Source organism: Tachysurus fulvidraco, chromosome 20, assembly GCF_022655615.1.
Source record: "Tachysurus fulvidraco isolate hzauxx_2018 chromosome 20, HZAU_PFXX_2.0, whole genome shotgun sequence".
Taxonomy (NCBI): Eukaryota; Metazoa; Chordata; class Actinopteri; order Siluriformes; family Bagridae; genus Tachysurus; species Tachysurus fulvidraco.
Genome location: NC_062537.1, coordinates 10,612,411 through 10,630,998, shown reverse-complemented (window position 1 = coordinate 10,630,998; position 18,588 = coordinate 10,612,411). Strand labels below are relative to the sequence as shown.

Here is an 18,588-nt window from a genome sequence, read left to right as displayed (position 1 = left end):
CTTTTCAATACTCCAATACACAATCACTCATCTTATGCTTTTTATTTCTATTTATTTATAGTAAACTTATTAATTGTGGATTTAACACGGTGGAAAAATAATCACGGGTAAGTAAATAGGAGATGTAGTCAAGTGAAATCTACAATAATATAACAATTTCTCTTTTCATAATTACAAAGACTAATCATTAATTATGTTTTGTTTTTCTGAGTAACTGGCATCTGAATCAGCAATTTGATTACAAATTGTTTTCAGTTTTAATTACAGAAACACAGACATACAAACCATGTTTGAAAAATACATTTTAGCGTTGTGCCGATCTTGCACCAAAAAACAGAGGCAAATAAACAGATGTTTGGTTGATGGTAATTTTTTTTACATTTGATACCAAAACATATTTTGTTTCCCTATGGTGAGTGCAAATCAGATTATGTGTTCAGTGTGAAAATCCCACCCTCAGGCTGTTTCTGCCTGTCTGTGTTTCAGTAACATGACTAATTGTGTCAACTTGACCTCATGGCAGATGCCTGGAATTGACAATAATTATGAGTAATGAATGAGTTCAACAAAATTATTTGTCAGATGCAGAGTATAGCTGATGCTTTCCATTCTATATTGAGAACTTAAGTATTGTTTATCCAAGTTTATTTATAGATTGCATGTAAAATCAAGCAGAATCGATATATGTCTTGCTTGATGTAGAATCAATTTACAATTCATCAGTTACAAATTACAAAATTACACCACAAACATTTATTTTCATTTAAAGTTCAATGTAAATTTCATCACAAACAAAATGCTACACAAAAAAGGAACACGCAAAAAATAGATTTATAACAAAGGCAGAAACAATGAAAGTATTAAACAAAAAAAATCAAGACACACTTCCTGTGGTGAATTCTAATGGAGGCTTTTCGAGGGTTTCCTGAATATTCCTGAAGCACTTTGGTGTACAAGCATTTCCCTGACAGAACACCAATATAATCCATCCCGATCAAATAAAAGAACTGCCAATAAAAGAGCTTCATTAATTAATCTGCTTTAGACCTATTACTAGTCTAGAAAGTATGTGATTAGTCTACAGTCAATATGTGTCCCTTACAGGCATGGTTCTGTCCATTAGTGGAAAGCTTAGCCAAAACAACATGATGTAGACTCCTCCAGTTCATGGTAGCCCTGGTGGTTAGGTTCTGAAAAAAGACAGAGAGGGCTGTTAGGGAAATCAAATCTACCATGAACTGTTTTCTTCTAAATTCTAAAGCCTCCTTCAGAATTTGTATTACCTTTTTTTTTATTATTAAAAAAAAAAAATTGAAATCAGCCAAAAATTTGAGTTAGCAAAGCATGCAATACACACAAACAGTTTTGTTTTATAATTTATTAAACAAAACTTTTATAAGTGTTTATAATTATATTTACATTTACAATTGATCTACAGTATATTCACACTGATATGTTCAAACCTAAGGCACCATTCTCTCTTAAGTCTTACATTAATAATGCCATGATGAAGAGTTCACTTGATTATTTTCTGAACATCCCATATGATATACACAATTATTCCCACTATCAGGATGCTCTTGAGTAGACAGATGAGACTAACTGTACCGAGTGTCATGTTCTCCTCCACCAGAGGGCGGTGTTCAGGGCAGTTCACCACATTCCCTCTGGCTGCCCCAAGCATGGTCATGATGTCCACTAGATTGTATTTGCCCTCCTCTCTAGCCTCCCGTATCTCCTCCTCCAGTTCCTCAGCTGCTTCGGCAGCTTCCTCAACCTGCTCCTCTGTCAGCATGCCCTTACCCCTGTGCAGATGAGGCGGTGCTAGTGAGCACAAGGCCCTGAGTCGACCGTACGAATGCAGATGTGCCACATTAGCGCGCAGGAAGAGAAGAAGCACGTTCAAGTCGTTCAACGGGCAGCCTAGCTTCTGACCACTGATCAGACCCAGTGCAGGAAGCACCTCATACAGTGAGAGGAAGGTGGTGTCCCAGCAGAAGAGACGCAGCAGGCTGAACAGGACAATGGGGCCGAGCAGCATGTAGATGGCACCGTTAGCTATACTAATGACCTGGAACACCATCAGGCCACTGATCTTGCACTGCACCAGCGTGGGAACCCAGATCTCGTCTTGGAGGATCCCAGTACGCATAAAGCAGCCAAACTCATCCTGCAGAAAGGCTGAGAGGTGGAAGTAGACCAGGTATAGGCAGGAAGCTGACATAAATGTAAGCAAGAGGAAGCCACGCAGGAACAGCATGCTGACCAGGAAGTAGGAGCCATGCTTGTATTTCATGTATCTCTCCAGCAGAGGGTACTCAAAGTAACGTTTTTTCTTGGCTCTGGGAACAGAAATAGAACAATTTTAGTCTTTAATATTCCCTTCAAAGTTCCATATTAATATTTAAACACCTCAACTCTCTGGAATTACATATGATTATCTCTAATGACAGGACACTCTAGAAGAAGATCAGAAATGTCTTTTCCTCTTACCTCTGCAACTCTGCCTGAAATTCGTATGGGTCTGTATTCTGTTTAAGCTCCACGATGCTCTGAGCCAAGCGCACTGAGCGGTTGTAAGACTTGTCCAGCTCATCAATTATAAAAAGCAGATCAGAGGCCAGAGTTGGCATAGCCAGGAACTTCCAGATCAGTGCTGGAAGGTACATCATCATTGCCATGATAAGCAGGGAGTAGGGGAACATCTGAGGCATACAGAGACACGCAATCAGCAAACAGAAACAGCTTAACCGAAAGGCCATCTCTTTATTAATATTGCTTTATAATGTTAATTATGTCAAAGCCTATTTCTGAATGAGACTTTAGTTTTATTGTGTTCAAAAAAGGAAATTTAGCATGCATCCAGGAAATAAATGCTATATCTATATGCATTTCTAGCACTATATCTTTTGCTGGTAGAGTAAATATATATACATTCAACCACACCTTATGAACCCACAGGGAACGTTCTTCAGAGTTTCCACTCTCGTCAAACTCATGGTGCATCAGTGAATCCCAGCAATACATGTCTACATATGCAGCCTGCTTCACTGTAAAGTTGCTGGGAGGAAAACAGCTAACCTGTGAACCTAAAAATGCAAAAAGAATTACAATAAGAATGTGATTTTAGCTTGACCTCCTAGACAAAGTTTATGTGTAGCCCTAGATACATGACAGGCTGATCTTACACTCTGACCTCAATGTCCTTAAATCTGGGAAATGTAAAGGAAATAATTCAACTGCCCTTCATTTAAGTCTGTATGTAACAACGATTGTCGTTTTAGTGCAAAACTGTAATCAGGATATCTTGATGAATTCATTTTCATCAGCTGAAATAATGGTCAGAAGCAGACTTGAATGGCAAATTTATAACTGCAGTTTTTTCCCCCCAGGAACACAGCTGGTGTAAACCACAGCAGCAAGAGAAACACACTGTAGTATTTCTGCTGAGGTTGAGTGTGCCGATGGGAAACAAGGGTGGGTCCCTACCACTCACAAAAAGCCAAGCTCATGCTTTTTATAGACCATTTAAACACTAGTCTGTTCCTCTGAACCTTACAATCAACCTCCAGTGTGAATAACATTCACTACAGCTATCCTTATTATGGAAAAGTACACTGTAGTGTCCATTTTATCTCAGACTTTGAAGAATAAAAAAGCTCTTACTGTCTTTTTTTCTTTTTGTATTTTATCCTCGCTATAATAAACAGAGTGAAGACAGCTAAAGATGTTTCTTAATCAAGGTCTACAAAATGTGTGAAAATTAAATAAATTAGATATCAACGATTTGCTTGAAATAAAAAAAAAAAGTTGCTCTCTTAAATAGCTGTACTTTGTAAACAAGTATCACATGTGACCAGGGACGGAATTTTATCCAACTGTAAAGAACTTAGCTTGCGATGCACGTCCATTGCTTTAATTAGCATATCCTCTAGTTAGACTGAAATAGAGAACTGGGAAAGAGCAGGCTGACTGTAATTACAGACTCTTGTCATCTTTCCACGTCTCTCTTAATCATCCTCGTGCCAATTAACATCTGTGTGAACTGATTGCAGACCAACTCCAGGGGAACTGATTGCAACGTCAGCTGCCTCCACTGCAACTGACAGCTTCTTTTAGCAATTGGCTGTCTAGGGAGGTCTAGCAATATAACACTGTTTATTTCAGACCCACCACAAGCCTGTCAGGTGAAGATTCCTACAAAATATTACCATTGGGCAAAATGTTATTAAATAATTTCGATTTACATTCCACATCTTGTCAAATCAATTTCCATATAGCATGTGAAATCAAAGTTGACATTTAATTAACTTTGCATCAACGTAATTTTATGGGTATGTGGACTCTCAAGGCATCTTAAGCAACATTAGTCAAATATATTTGAGATTTTGATATTTGGATATCAAGGTTCATCTTCAGCAGGTAGTCACCAGGAGACATTAGACTCAACATTAACCCCTTTAGACAACACTCTTCATCACTAAGAGCAATTTTCACTAAGAGGAATAGATTATTGTGATCCCATTTATTTTATTTCAACCCTACTAATTCTAACAATCCATTCATATTTAGTGCTCTATTTAAAAGTTTTATCCTGTTCAGGCTTGTGGTGGATGCAGAGCCTTTCCCAGGCACACTGAACATGTGGCAGGGGCATCCAAGCATTGCAGACAAATTATACTGTACAATATGTTTAAAATATCTTCCAAGTTTTTTGTGTTGAACATAATTACATCTTCATGTAACTTTTTTGTACCAGTGAATCTTCCTTAAAGTGAAGTTCAGACTTTCTGGGGCACTTTTGCAAGTTTGTTATTGGGGATAAAAAGCATTTATTTATCTAATGAAATAAAATAAAATGCAATGATTTCTAACATTTATACCTTAAGAACAGATGTTGATGATTATGAACACAATAATAATTTTAAAAAAAACTCACCAACTGAGATCTCTCGAGCAAATGCCCAAGACACCAGCATTAGAGGAAGTCCCACAGATACAAATTTGATGACTTTGTCTAGGGGCAGCTCCAACTCCAGGTGACGAATGCGGTTGTCTACATTGCTGTTCTGAAGCAGTGCATCAGACAGCACAGCCTGTGCAGCTGTCTTAGCAATTGACATGTCCACAACTGTAAAGCAGAAGAAACAGTGTTAACTACTATTGTTCTTTGGCAGCTTTGAGATTATGTAAATTCCAGATGATATATTTTGCCACCATGGAACCCCACACATCTCCATATTTATTTCATTAATGACCTGAGTTCCCTAACCCACACTGTGTTAGGAATAAAAGGGATTCAAATACAGTACCTTCAGTTCTCCTGCTAAAGTGAATGTTAAGTATGCCATGCAGTGGTGACCTGGTCCTGAGGCTGGGGAGGACAAAGATGCTGGCGAAGACTTTAAATAGTGGAGGAGGGCCTGTCCTGTTCTGCCTCAAAATGGGAGGCAGAACAGGACAGGGTTAAGGGGTAATTAAAGGAGTTATAGAACTCTCTGGAGCTTGATGGAGTAACAGAGGGACAGAGCAGGAGAGCAATTAGAGAGAGAGAGAGAGAGAGAGAGAGAGAGAGAGAGAGAGAGAGAGAGAGAGAGAGAGAGAGAGAGAGAGAGAGAGAGAGAGAGAGAGAGAGAGAGAGAGAGAGAGAATAAAGAAGGGTGGAGGCAGCAGTCCGGCAGATCCCTAACGTACTCATCAAGCCAGTGGCTCCCATCCACTTCAAACCTGGCCAGTTCTGTGGCTTTTCCTGCCTCTGTCATTGCCCTCGCTATTTATGCACTGCCGCCCCAAGTAGACCTACTGCTTTACTGCACAAGCATGAGAAATCTGGAGAACTGCCACAAAGATAGTTATTTCAGTGCTGCACTCAGGACTTCAAATATTTCTATATATTTGAGTATAAAAGAGTTTAAGAGGGCTGTTTTACACAAGAGCTCCTGAACATTTGTGTGAAAGCTCAGCAAACTTGTTTTTTTCCTTCTGAATGTGTGCCAGGCATGTTCTCTTTATGGCTATGTCATCTTTTTTCTTTCCCTTTAAATTATAATACAAACAATGAACCTTACAGTTCATGTTCATATAATTTTGTAAAGAAAATATATGAACATGAACTGTAAGGTTCATGTTCATATATTTTCTTTACAAAATTATATGAACATGAACTGTAAGGTTCATTGTTCATATAATTTTGTAAAGAAAATAACAATATAGGATGTGCTGTTGTAGGAGAATAAACAAGGGCAGGTTTCACCCGTTACACACTGATTAAACATTAAATGTTATGAGCATCCACCATACAAGACCTTGGGAATGATTTGTTACTAAGGAAACAGTAGCATGTTAGAATGAGTGCATTAAGTGATTTGAATTACACCCAGCACTAACAGAGCTGCTTTTACAGAGAAATAATCAACACCATCTGACCAACCACATCTGAGAAGTGATACTTTTAGTTGAAATAGGGTTACTTTTTGTAGGACACGTATTAATCATGTCAAGTCAAATTTTATTTGTAAAACACATTTGAAAACAATAATAGTTTAGTGCTGTATGTAGTATTATTTAACATCACAAGAATATCATAAGACAAGGAATAAAAATAAGTTTTAAGAGAAACCTGCTTCCCATTTCTCTTAAGGTAACAGTAGACAGTCAGAAGAAGCTGGTTACAAGACCTTATCATCGTATAGGAGAGTAAGGGTGGAGACAATAGCGGCTCTTTGAGTTCTTTCTATCTCTATATTACATTTCCTCTATCTAAATGATTGGATTGTACATCTTTTTTATTTCTGCATCACATCCTGGATCACTGCCAAGTCTTCATCTGGCTTAATGGTTGAAATGAATACTGAAGTCAGACAGAATATAAGCATCCATTAAATAAATACACAGATCAGCCATAACATTAAACCCACATGCCTTATATTGTGTATGTTCCCTTTGTGCCACCCGAACAGCTCTTACCCAAAGAGGCGTGGACTCCACAAGACATAAGACTAGAGGTGCATTGTAGTATCTGTCACCAAGGCATTAGTAGTAGATCCTTTATATCCTATAAGTTGTAAGGTGGGGTCTCCATGGATTGGTCTTGTGTGTGCAGAACATTTCACAGATGCTCGATCAGATTGAGATTTAGGGAATTCGGAGGCCACGTCAACACCTTGAACTCTTCATGTTTCTCAAATCATTCCTGAACTATTTTTGGAGTGTGGCAGGGTGCATTATTCTGCTGAAATAAGCCACTACCATTAGGGAATACTGTTGCCTTGAAGGGGTGTACTTGGTCTGCAGCAGTGTTTAGGAAGGTGGTATATCCAGATGAATGCCAGGGCCAAAGATTTCCCAGCGGAACATTGCCCAGAGCAATGCAATCACACTGTTTCTGTAGTACTGTTATATGTGTAATTGTTTAAGAAAGTCACATAAGATAGTAGCTTTATTTCTTTTTTAAAACTGTAAATGCAATACCATTGTCATCTCTTCCTGTGATAATGTACACCATTTCCGTTCATTCAGTCACACCAGGAATAACATAAAGGACATGATTCTAATCTTGTCTTCAAGGAAGTATAGGACCTTTTTCTCTACTATTGTTCTTAGTAAAAGGTTCTGACCTAGAGTACATCAAAGTCAGAAGCACAACACCTAAAGATCAAATGTCACACACAACCAGGAAGTGATGTTTAACTTAACTAAACACTCGTAACTACACCCTAACTATAGATGTCCTGGAATGTAAACCAGATCTGCACAGAATAGCCTGTAATCTCAGGGTTTAAGGGCAAATTAGGAAACATCTGTACCCTGATATATAACATCTGCAACCATTCAACAAAACATCACTGCCACCACCTGACTCCACCTAAAACATCTGAGTCAACATGCAGTGTTTGTAAAATTCAAAGCCTTAAAATAAAGCTGATTTATTTTTTGTTTTTGTAGAATCTTAGGATTAATTTTTAGCTGATTTTATGTAACTGAATCTTTTGTATTGTAGTGCAGACTTATCATCTGTACCAGCAAAGCCCCCTTAAACCACTAAACAAAAACAGATGATTGTGAATTTGGAGATTTGGCACAGAAAAAGAATAAACATAGAAGATTCAATCAATGGCTTATTATGTTGCGATCTTTTATATTTATTTATTTATAATTTTTTTTGTAGAAGTGTCATGAAGAATGAGCAGGTTTATAAACCCTGTGTGTTTATAACTGAGACAGCTACACAGATATACAGAGGTGAAAGCAGAGATATGACTTTGTCTGGATGTTACTTTTAGTTATTTGTGATTTATTTATTTGAAATTATTTACAGTTACATTTTAAATAAAAAATAATGTGAGTTTGATTTTATACATTGATCAGAATTTTTTTGTTTGTTATGCTTTGGTCATGTTTTAACAATGATATCTGTCTCTTTTTGTTTGTTTGCTTGTTTATTTTATTTTAAAAAATACATCCCTTTTTTCATTGAATTCTACTGCTTAGAATTCATTCATTCATTCATACCACTTATCCAAACTTCTCAGGTCACGGGGAGCCTGTGTCTATCTCAGGCGTCATCGGGCATCAAGGCAGGATACACCCTGGACAGAGTGCCAACCCATCGCAGGGCACACACACTCTCATTCACTCACGCAATCACACACTACAGACAATTTTCCAGAGATGCCAATCAACCTACCATGCATGTCTTTGGACTGGGGGAGGAAACCAGAGGAAACCCCCGAGGCATGGGGAGAAAATGCAAACTCCACACACACAAGGCGGAGGCAGGAATCGAACCCCCAACCCTGGAGGTGTGAGGCACCTAACCACTAAGCCACCGTGCCCCCCCTGCTTAGAATTAAAATATAGAAAGTTAGAAGTTGTATAAGATTGAATCTTATTTAGTTTCAAATTTGCATGATTTATTACTTTAAAATCACAACATGAACTTATATTGTACCAATTTAAAAATAAAGGATGCTGTAGATTTTATTTTTGTGCTAAAATAATTTAATTAAAACATTTTCATTCATGGAATCATTCATACCACTTGAAATTATTGTAGATCAATCTGAACTGTCTTGGATTTTGTCCATTATTAAGCCCCCTGTAATATACATCACATAAGTGTAACTATTTTTTAGGTCAGGAGGGTGACGGAGAGTTAAGGCATGCACCAATCACAACTAATGAAGAGCCAACCTTAATTATGATGTGTCTTATGAATTCATGCATGAATAACGACCCCCTTAAATACATGATTCTTAGTCTGTATTAATTAACATCTAGTGCTAAACTAAATAAAACAAGAATTGAATATGAGCTAAAAAAAAGCCTTTAAAATTATTTATTGAATCTGTCATATGCAGGTGCATACACAAATATTTTTGGGTGGTAGTGGATTGTTTCTGAACATAGAAAGAATAATAATAAATAATAAACACCAATAATTTAATCTCAACCCATTTGGTGTCATTCTCTATCTACTTATTTTCAAATCCTGCTGTACAAGTAGGTGCTCTGGGTACCTCTGGGACTCTTCTCCTTACCCCACAAGGGTGAAAATTTTGAAATTATGCACCTTCAATTTATATTCTTTCTTATAAAGAATGTTTTATTTCATTTTTAATTAATGCAACACGTATATTTAAGGTGGTTGTCATGCGTGCATGAATTCATTTGACTCATGTCGTGGTTAGATTTAGCTCTTTGTTATTTCGCACTTGTACCTTAGTACATGCTTTAACTAAGTTCATATTCAAGTAAGCATTAATTCAGTTATCAAAGAATTTATCCTTATTTTACTTATTTTATAATATAGCTGAGAACAACCCATAATATTCTGCAAAACCATCTTTAATCATCTTTCTTTTTTACAGCTCAGCTAGCCCCTGCTTTTTAAAATGAAGGTTAGACAAGGACATACAGTAAGTAAGCAATAATGAGCAGGTTATTTGGCTTGGATATTCACTCTGGATGTAATGAATTCTTTCCATTCTTAACCCAGAAATCAATAAACAGTAAGTTACACAAGAAGGCAACGCTACACCGCATCCACTAAAATTATCTCTTTTAATTATCAAAAATGGTCTATTGAAACACAATAGATCATGACAACAATGTGTACAAACAAAATAAAAATTTCCCCTATCATTACTTGCTCTGGAAGAACCATTTAAAAACAACCAAGAAAATGAGAAACGTACTTCACAAGACCGACTCCAATAACATTCAATAACAGCTTCTCTCATCTCTAAACATCACATCGGAAACAGCTGCTTTATTCTGGAGACTGATTTAAACCAAAACCGTTCAGGAATATCTTTACAGTTTCTGTCCTTCACAGAAAATTTCGCAGAGGGCTTCCAGCAGCTGAAATTCTCTGTAAAATTGACTTCCTTCCTGCAGTATTTCTTCAGTAAACATCGCAAAGACATCTGAGGGCAGGAAGGACCCACTGGTTTATTTTCCTCCATAAATGAAATGCTTAATGTGCCATGTTGTCTCTCTCCATATTTTCTTTGTCATGAGGAGAAAAGTTTGTCGGCTGCAAGTTCCAGGCAGTTGGCCTTCAGTGCCATTCAGAATTGTATCATCCAGGCAAATGAGAATCCTCCCAAGTGCAACATCGTTGATCGAAAACCTAAAACATAAATATCAAGCAACTGCGCAAATGCATCATAGTTGTAGGTGTGTGCTTTGTGTTGTCAAGTCTTTAACAATGATTTTTTTTTGTTTGTTTTTCTTTCTTTTCTTTTATTATTTTAAAACTCAGTATTGAATACTGATGTTAGCAAAGTATTACAATTTGAAAACTCATGCCCAGAAAGCCACCTGGAAAAATGGATGATAACTTTCCCTGTTAATGATGTGTAAAAAATATCATGCTGTGAGTTTCACCCGAAAGCGAAAGAGATGAGTGGGACAAAATAAGCTATGGATTCATGAACATTAACATTACACAGAGGATTTTGTTAATATAACTAAAGCTTCTATTTATTCTCCCAGTATATAACATTTAAATGTATGGTCAATGTGTGTGCATTCATTAATTTTCCTAAATTGTACAAATAAATTCAGTAATTATTGTAATTTATTCACAGCTCATTATTTTGCAAACCTCCCTTGTCTAATTCAAAGTTCCAAAGCACTTAAGTGTCCAATGGAAACCTCTGGGGCATGGTTTAAAACATGTCAGGTCAGTGATGTCATTTCCTGCATCTGTCTCTACTCCAGTCCCTCACTGTGGTCAAGGCGCAGATCTCTCCTGACGGACAGGTGCCTTTCATCCTCTTCATCTTCATCCTCATCCTCCATTCCTTCCTCATCCTCCTCTTCCTCTTCTTCATCGTCTGTGCCGTCCATAGAGTCCTCGGCTCCCGCCAACATGGCCTGTTGCATAGCCAGAGTAGCTGAGTCAGAGGAGAGAGGCTGCAGGCTGTCTATACCCAGGGAACCTAACACACACACACACACACACACACACACACACACACAAAGAGAGAGAGAGATAATGATCAGTGCAATCCCATAAAACAGACAGAAATTGCTCAAACACCCTACCCCGGCCTTAGAGACATTGCAGTCAAAAAAACAAACAAAAAACAAAACAAATTTGATTAAATAAATTAAATATTTGGAATGAATATAGATTTAACTCCTTGAATTCTTCATTGGAGGTGATTATTTCTTGATTAGTGTATGAGACTCTATGAAATTAATTCTAGCTTTTAATTCTAATGTTAATATTAGTTAATATTTTACAGTTACAGATGACCTAACAATGATTCATTCCTTCATCTTCAGTAACCACTTATTTCATATATCACAGGAATACTGGGTGTGAGGCAGGAAAATACCCTGGATGAGATGTCAGTCAGTTGAAGGACACAGTGAGCATGTGCAAAACTTCTCACAGGCAGTAACTCAAGCTCAGGATCAACACTATAGAAATGAGGCAGTGCTGTTTCTTATGATATCACTGCTATAAAATTCCTGCCAACTAGGACACCTGGACTTTTTTGGACTCAACACACATTTCAGCCGCCAGATTTTTATATATTTATTTTTTTTGCACAACATATTGCACTATTGCAAACCTGTAATTTATTCATAATAGTCATACTGTTCTACAACATCTGGGTTCATATACAGTGGATTTGGAAAGTAATCAGGTGCCCTTCAGGTTTTAAATTTTATAACTTTTATCAACTAAGTGCTGAGCAAAGGGTCTGATGTCAGGATAATACCCGGACTTTTTATTTGTACCATTTATTTCCTTCCCACCTCAGCACACCCGTTTTCTTCACGTTGCTTGTTTGGGAGAAGAGAATTCCTGGTTGGCTCTCGAGGGAGCCGGCTGTGTGCATTGCAATCATTCCCTCTGCGCAACCTCTGATCCGCGCCGGCTTCGATCATGTGGTTCACAGGTTGAATTAGCGGAAGTGGAGCAAGAGATGGGTCTTTCCCTTTTTCTTGCCCTCTCCCCTGGTGATTTCTCCTGACCCGGTAGAGAGCATGCTGCTTTCCCCATCGGGCTCTGAGGAGGCCTGGAGAGGAAGTTAGTGTTGTCCGTTCTAAGCTTGACAACTGCTTTCTGTCTTCAGGCCACAGGCCACCTCGATGGAGGCAGCTGCCCTTTTTCCCCAGACCTCTATGCCAAGGTCTTGTTAACACAGTGAGTACTGTCATCGACAGGCACCAGGAGGTGATTTATAGAGTTCATCCCCTATAACCTGGGCCATCGTCCAGTCGCACCCAACCCCCTCCTAGCTCACTCAAAAGGTAGGCTAAGACAAGGGAGATGTGCCCAGGCCCAGACCCATCAAGCAAGAGGGGACCTTAGGTCTGTCATTTCAGCCAGGTGGACTATGAAGGAATTTTCAGGAAGGCTGAAACACTTCTAGCACTTTGGGTACAGATCTGTGCCCGCTCCTCTTCCTTGCACAGATCTGTACCCTAGGTAAGCACCTGCCCGTGCGATGTTTCAGGGCAACCGGTGAGATCTGCCCTAGTTTGGCATCAATTTCAGAAACCGGGCAGTGTTGGAACTACTGCCAGGTGTGTCTCAGTGGGTCCTAGATATCATAGAAAAATGTACAGGTTCCAGTTCACCTCCTGACCCCGGTTCCTGTTTCTAGCATTGAAAACTTTTGTGGTCTTAGTCAACCTTCTCCTAGTTGCTCCTCATTGGTCCTCTCGATTTTGGTTCATGGACCTAGTCTCCCTCCTGTATGGCACTCCATGGGAGGTTCCCATCAAGAAGGATCTCCTCTCTCAGGCACAGGGGGCAATTCTAAAGCTCTGGGTTTGGCCCCTAAGGGAGACCAGTTCCTAGAGGCAGGAACTGCAGTCTTGCTTTTCTTTTCTACTTTAAAGGTGTATGTGAAAGGGGGTCTGAATACTTTCTGAATCCACTGTATACATTTTTATATTTTTCCATATACTTTACATATCCCTTTCCCATCTGTGTAATCAACTCTAAAAAAAATATTTAAATTCTATTCTTAGCCTCTTTTTATTCTTTTCAGTTTTATTCTTTATTCTTTTATTCTTTTTTTCCGGGGTGGGGGGTTATGTTCGTGTGTGTGTGTGTGTGTGTGTGTGTGTGTGTGTGTGTGTGTGTGTGTGTGTGTTTGCAACTCTATATGTTGCCAATGGTTGCCTGAAGTATGTATGTACAGTATATATGTATGTATGTATGTATGTATGTATGTATGTATGTATGTATGTATGTATGTAACTATCTATCTATCTATCTATCTATCTATCTATCTATCTATCTATCTATCTATCTATCTATCTATCTATCTATCTATATGTTTTCATCAGATATTTTTGCTGTCTAAACACACATTGTTGGATGTACAACATGCTTGAAGACTAATGTTTAATCTGATGCTGTTTCCATTGTGTTAAAGTAACAAAAGCAGCATCATGACTGCACACATAGCTCCTGAACTGGATCCAGTAAACAAACACAATTATTTCCTCACCATCTGTTCTATAATATCTATAATAATGAAACCTACATTTAAATGAGGCCTGTGCTTGAGTTATGACTGTTATGGAAGTACAGTGTTAGAAACACTAACTGTCTGAATTGTTAGCAGAATGAGAGCCATGTGTCTGCAGCACACCAGCCACGATGGAGTCAGGCCAGAAACGCTGTGTTGGTCTGTGCTGAGACTTCATCTTCTTGGTTTTAGGAGCAGGATCAGGGTTACTGGCATCCAGCATGGGCTGTAGAATACGCCTGCGTGCATTAATAAACCTTAGAAAACAAGACAAGACAAAAACAAAACAATTATTAAGTAATAGTTTTTGGTTACTGCATTGACAGAAACATGCATTGATAAGTGAACACTAGATGGTGCCATGTTGCTGTGTATTATTGTGAAAGACTCCACACTCCTACAACATAACAAAACAGAAAGGAGGCAGGTGTTATTGAAGGAGTTGAGATGCTTTTACTTTTAATCTTACCAGTTGTTTACTTGTAATAAGGTGAGGTTGGTTTGTGCGGCAATCTGTCTTTTCTCATCTTCTGTAGGATAAGGGTGCTAAAAACAACAGCAGCAACAATAAATATTAATAGATTTTACATATAGCTTAAATAACAGTTCCACTAGTCTTTGTACATCCTCTGCTCCTAATTTTATGCATAAAGCTACAATTGCTATTAAAATACTGCAAAAATCTAATTTTCTTTCCTAATCTGCGATGAAAGAAAGGAGTAGACAGTGCTACATATTTATCCCACACACCATGAGATGCTGGAAGAGCCAGGAGCGCATGATATTTGTGGCATGTTTGGGAAGGACTCCCCTCTTGTTCTTCGACTTCTTATCATCGCTGTCCAAGAGTGAGGCAAGGTCCAGGTTCACCTAAGATTTCACACAAATACAGAGAGTGAAGAAATGAGTTAAAGGGAAAGACAGCATTAAAGAAGTGTGAAAAGTATAACAAGAGTAAGAGACCATGGATGGCAAGTGTGAGGGCACCAGAGAGCAAGCATGAGGAAGAAAGAGACAAACAGTAAGAGAAAGACAAAGAGAGAGAGAGAGAGAGAGAGAGAGAGAGAGAGAGAGAGAGAGAGAGAGAGAGAGAGAGAGAGAGAGAGAGAGAGAGAATTTGAAAGGGAAAGAAAAAGAGATGGAGACAGAGAGAGAAGGAGGGAGGGATAGTTGTTGCCACGGAAACAAAGAGTCGCCACTTGCAGTTCCTTTGGCAGGGGCAGAAATGCCCTCAGTCACCATAGCAACGCAATCGGAGTAATGATACCTAAAATTAAAGGCGTGGAAGGAGCGAGCATTTATGGAGGCCTTTCATCACAAAGAGTGGCACGACAAATCTCTTTTAAATCAAACCTCAAACCTACATCACTGCAACAGGACACACAACCAGCTGTAAACACAACAGGCAGTAAACACAGTGAAAGGAACAGCACGTGTGTGATTGTGTGTGTGTGTGTGTGTGTGTGTGTGTGTGTGTGTGTGTGTGTGTGTGTGTGTGTGTGTGTGTGTGTGTGTGTGTGTGTGTGTGTGTGTGTTTGTGTTTTTGAAGGACTCACAATCACATATTTAACTACACAGGCCAAAAGATTCAAATGAGTTAAATATTATCATGCGATTTTTGCCCTAGATATCGTCCTCGGCCAGTGTGCAGTATTAACATTTCAGAGCAGTTTCAGATGCATAACCCAGGGCAGCCTTGCATATTGATAAATAAGCAAATAAAAATGAATGAGGATTTTTTTTTTTTCGTGGATGGTGGGGGGGGTCATTTCCACTTTAGTCGTGAAGAAGGATTCATTTATGCCTATGCCGCAACAGAAAGTTATAAAAAGCTAAAGCCTCCTGCTGATTTTTAAATAAATAAATAATAATCAAGCAAAAAAATAAAAAGATCTCAACATTATATTTGCAGCTGGATGTCATGTGACTTCATTCCCTCCCCCACATACACATATACACGTATACACACGCGCCTCAGTTCTAGGAGTGTGTGCTCCAGGAAGCAGGGTGAATTAATTGGAGGCTCCACGCAGGGCTGTCATTACTGAGAGCGTGTTGGCGACGTGGTTATGGGTTGAGTTTTTTACCTAGCATATGTGTAGAGGAGACTGTGTGACCTGTGTAATCACCCCAGCTACAACTGTCTGAGAAAGTCTCACTCACTTGTCTGCTGCTCTACACACTCTCTCTCACACGCACACAAACAGCCATCTGCTCCACAACCAACTGTTGTAGAATGATATCTAATAATGCTGGAGAATTTTATGAAATTGTATGTTGTGGAATTTATGTTTTTAGACAACACATAACACAATTGGCATTAGGTAGTAGCTAGCCGTATATAGTAATGCAACTATCTTAGTTTGTCTAGCTAAAAGTGTTTTACAAAACAAAATGTGTCAGCAGAATAAAATGATAATAATCACAGTTGATTTTCCTTAGTTGGCTGTAGCTAACAAATTTTCTTACTAGATTCTAGTGTACTTAGCTATTTTATCAAAAAAGGCTAGTTTGGATATAGCTTAGCTGCATACAAAAACAATGAAGTTGAGGAATGAACACAAATGAACTCTTTATTGAAATCAACATGCAGACACTTAAAATGTGAAGTGTTTAGTAAGTTTCCAGTAAGTTTGTTCACCCCTGGAAAATTAGCTTGTGTCTTGATATGTTACAATTGCAAAGTAGCTTCCTTTTCACACAATTCACTTGCTGTTTTGGATACATTCTTGGGAACAGGAAAATAAAGATGTTGAAGCTAATGAAAGACTAACAACTAAGCATGCTAGCTGTCTTCAATACAGACAATGTACAGTTTTAGTGAAACTGGAAACAAGAGTGGAATATCAACTTAATAAATTAAAGTTATTTCACTTAGCACTGGCCTCAAATGGTAACAACAACAAAAAGAATGTCAGGAAATGTCCATTTAAGTTTCTAAAGTCTTGAATACCACCAGTATTTGTGTTTGTAAAAAAGCTTCAAACTGTTTTGAATTTTAAGTTCTATATCTAAAAAGAAATTGTATGTATTTTTATAAATCCTAAAATACTTGAACTCCAGAGTAGTGCATCTGTGCACATGTGCAGGTAAATGCAGGTGTGTGTGTGTGTGTGTGTGTGTGTGTGTGTGTGTGTGTGTGTGTGTGTGTGTGTGTGTGTGTGTGTGTGTGTGTGTGTGTGTGTGTGTTCTCTCACCTGTGTGTTCTGGAGCTGGATGGTCCCCTGCTGTAGAGTCTGAGTTAACACCTGCCCTTGAGAAGTCACCATAGCAACTGGCTGATACAGGGCCCCACCTGCAAGAACCATGTACAAATACACGCACACACACACACACACACACACACACACACACACACACACACACACACACACACACACACACACACACACACACACAAACACACACACACAGAACAACAGACTGTAGTAAGCACAAACCATGTAATTCTTGGTAATGTCAAACCAAATTCATTCCTAAGGGCCACTGAGGGCTCCAGAGTGTTTTTTAAATAATAACAATGCCACATCCTTTCTGGGCTTCAGGCGGGTAACCGTCAAGTTGCAGTGGAGATTTTACTAGTGACCATTATCATGCATAAAAAATGGAAAGAAATGACATAAACATATTTAAATGCCCATTCCATTAATATGACCCTGGCTGTTTTCACCTGCTCTATCTTCATCATAATCCTCTACCTTACCTCACCTTATTGCCCTAAAGATAACAAGTTATGCCCAAAACTAACCTTGGTTTCAGTGGACAATCTCACCTGTAGACTGCTGATTTATGCCACACAAAAAACTGCAGCTGTTATTCTAAAGACTGAATTACTGAGTTCTGTCAAAATTCATCCATACGTTGTTTCTGAGAGTTTTTTCTTGATACTGAAGCTTCTGGTTTGTCTGTTAAACATCCAAATCTATATCCTGACTACTGTAAAGCTATTATTTATAGTGCTATACAATTCAAACTGACTTGGTATTGATAAAGCCACCAAGCAGAACAGGAAGATTGTTGGGTTTAATGTTCTTCTTTAATTCAGGCAGTATGTATTTATTCTCCTGGAGTGTGTTACATAGGCGGAGGAAAGAGCTGGTGTGGTATTCAGGGAAAGTTAATAAATCATTGTTATAAAAGTTAATGAAATAAGAGTTTAAAAAGCATGACTGATTTAAGGTTGTCCTATACCGCTACTCATGTTTTGTGTCTTGCTGTGTACTCCACTCTGAGAAAGACTCCCAATTAGTCAGATTCCATTATTTTCGACCAGATTATTTTATGTTTTCATTTTTTAGTCATCTACTTTCTCTCTTATTAACAGTATTTCTGTCTTCTCTCACCTGACACCACCTGTGAGTTGATGCTGGTCATGTTGACATTGCTCTGAGGCAGAGAGCAGGCTGCAATGCCTGAAGAGTTAACCGAGCTTGACACCGATGACAGTGAAGAAGAGGAAGTCTGCATCATATCCTATTATAGAACAAAAGAAACAAAGGCAGAGAATGAAGTGAGAGAGAATGATGAAAGAAAAGATGAGGCGATAGTGTGAAAGGGAAAGAAGATGACTCATTGAAGATAT

At 38.5% G+C, this 18,588-nt stretch overlaps 2 protein-coding genes across 5 annotated transcripts in view; both read right to left on the bottom strand.

The window, feature by feature from the left end:
• Nucleotides 1-734: 734 nt before the first annotated feature.
• Nucleotides 735-5,519, bottom strand: panx3 (pannexin 3). Of its 3 annotated transcripts, XM_027149885.2 has the most exons (6): nt 5,313-5,516; nt 4,940-5,131; nt 2,947-3,089; nt 2,494-2,705; nt 1,609-2,342; nt 735-1,190 (listed from the first exon to the last, which is right to left on the bottom strand). In XM_027149885.2, the coding sequence occupies exons 2-6, from the start codon at nt 5,121-5,123 to the stop codon at nt 1,132-1,134; spliced, it is 1,332 nt and encodes a 443-aa protein (XP_027005686.2). In that variant the 5' UTR covers nt 5,124-5,131; nt 5,313-5,516; the 3' UTR covers nt 735-1,131. The 3 variants fall into 3 exon arrangements, with proteins under 3 accessions (XP_027005686.2, XP_027005677.2, XP_047661183.1); XM_027149876.2 differs by lacking the exon at nt 735-1,190 and having other exon boundaries at nt 1,413-2,342; nt 5,313-5,519; XM_047805227.1 differs by lacking the exons at nt 735-1,190; nt 4,940-5,131; nt 5,313-5,516 and adding an exon at nt 3,667-3,948 and having other exon boundaries at nt 1,413-2,342.
• Nucleotides 5,520-10,043: 4,524 nt separating this feature from the next.
• Nucleotides 10,044-18,588, bottom strand: part of pknox2 (pbx/knotted 1 homeobox 2) — a 70,708-nt gene continuing 62,163 nt past the window's right edge. The window contains exons 7-12 of one of the 2 annotated variants that reach the window (XM_027148205.2): nt 18,350-18,479; nt 17,204-17,301; nt 14,757-14,876; nt 14,476-14,552; nt 14,085-14,263; nt 10,044-11,447 (exon numbers count right to left, since the gene is read on the bottom strand). In XM_027148205.2, the coding sequence (XP_027004006.1) occupies nt 11,218-11,447; nt 14,085-14,263; nt 14,476-14,552; nt 14,757-14,876; nt 17,204-17,301; nt 18,350-18,479 (834 nt within the window). In that variant the 3' untranslated portion in view covers nt 10,044-11,217. The remainder of the gene's footprint in view (nt 11,448-14,084; nt 14,264-14,475; nt 14,553-14,756; nt 14,877-17,203; nt 17,302-18,349; nt 18,480-18,588) is intronic. The other variant, XM_047805226.1, reaches the window with a different exon arrangement.

Coding starts and splice junctions, on each gene's coding strand:
- panx3 (XM_027149876.2), bottom strand. CDS start 5,123: ATGTCAATTGCTAAGACAGCTGCACAGGCTGTGCTGTCTGATGCACTG. Junction 2,706..2,946: donor GTTCCCTGTGGGTTCATAAG/GTGTGGTTGAAT, acceptor TGTATGCCTCAG/ATGTTCCCCTACTCCCTGCT. Junction 2,343..2,493: donor TTTCAGGCAGAGTTGCAGAG/GTAAGAGGAAAA, acceptor TTCTGTTCCCAG/AGCCAAGAAAAAACGTTACT.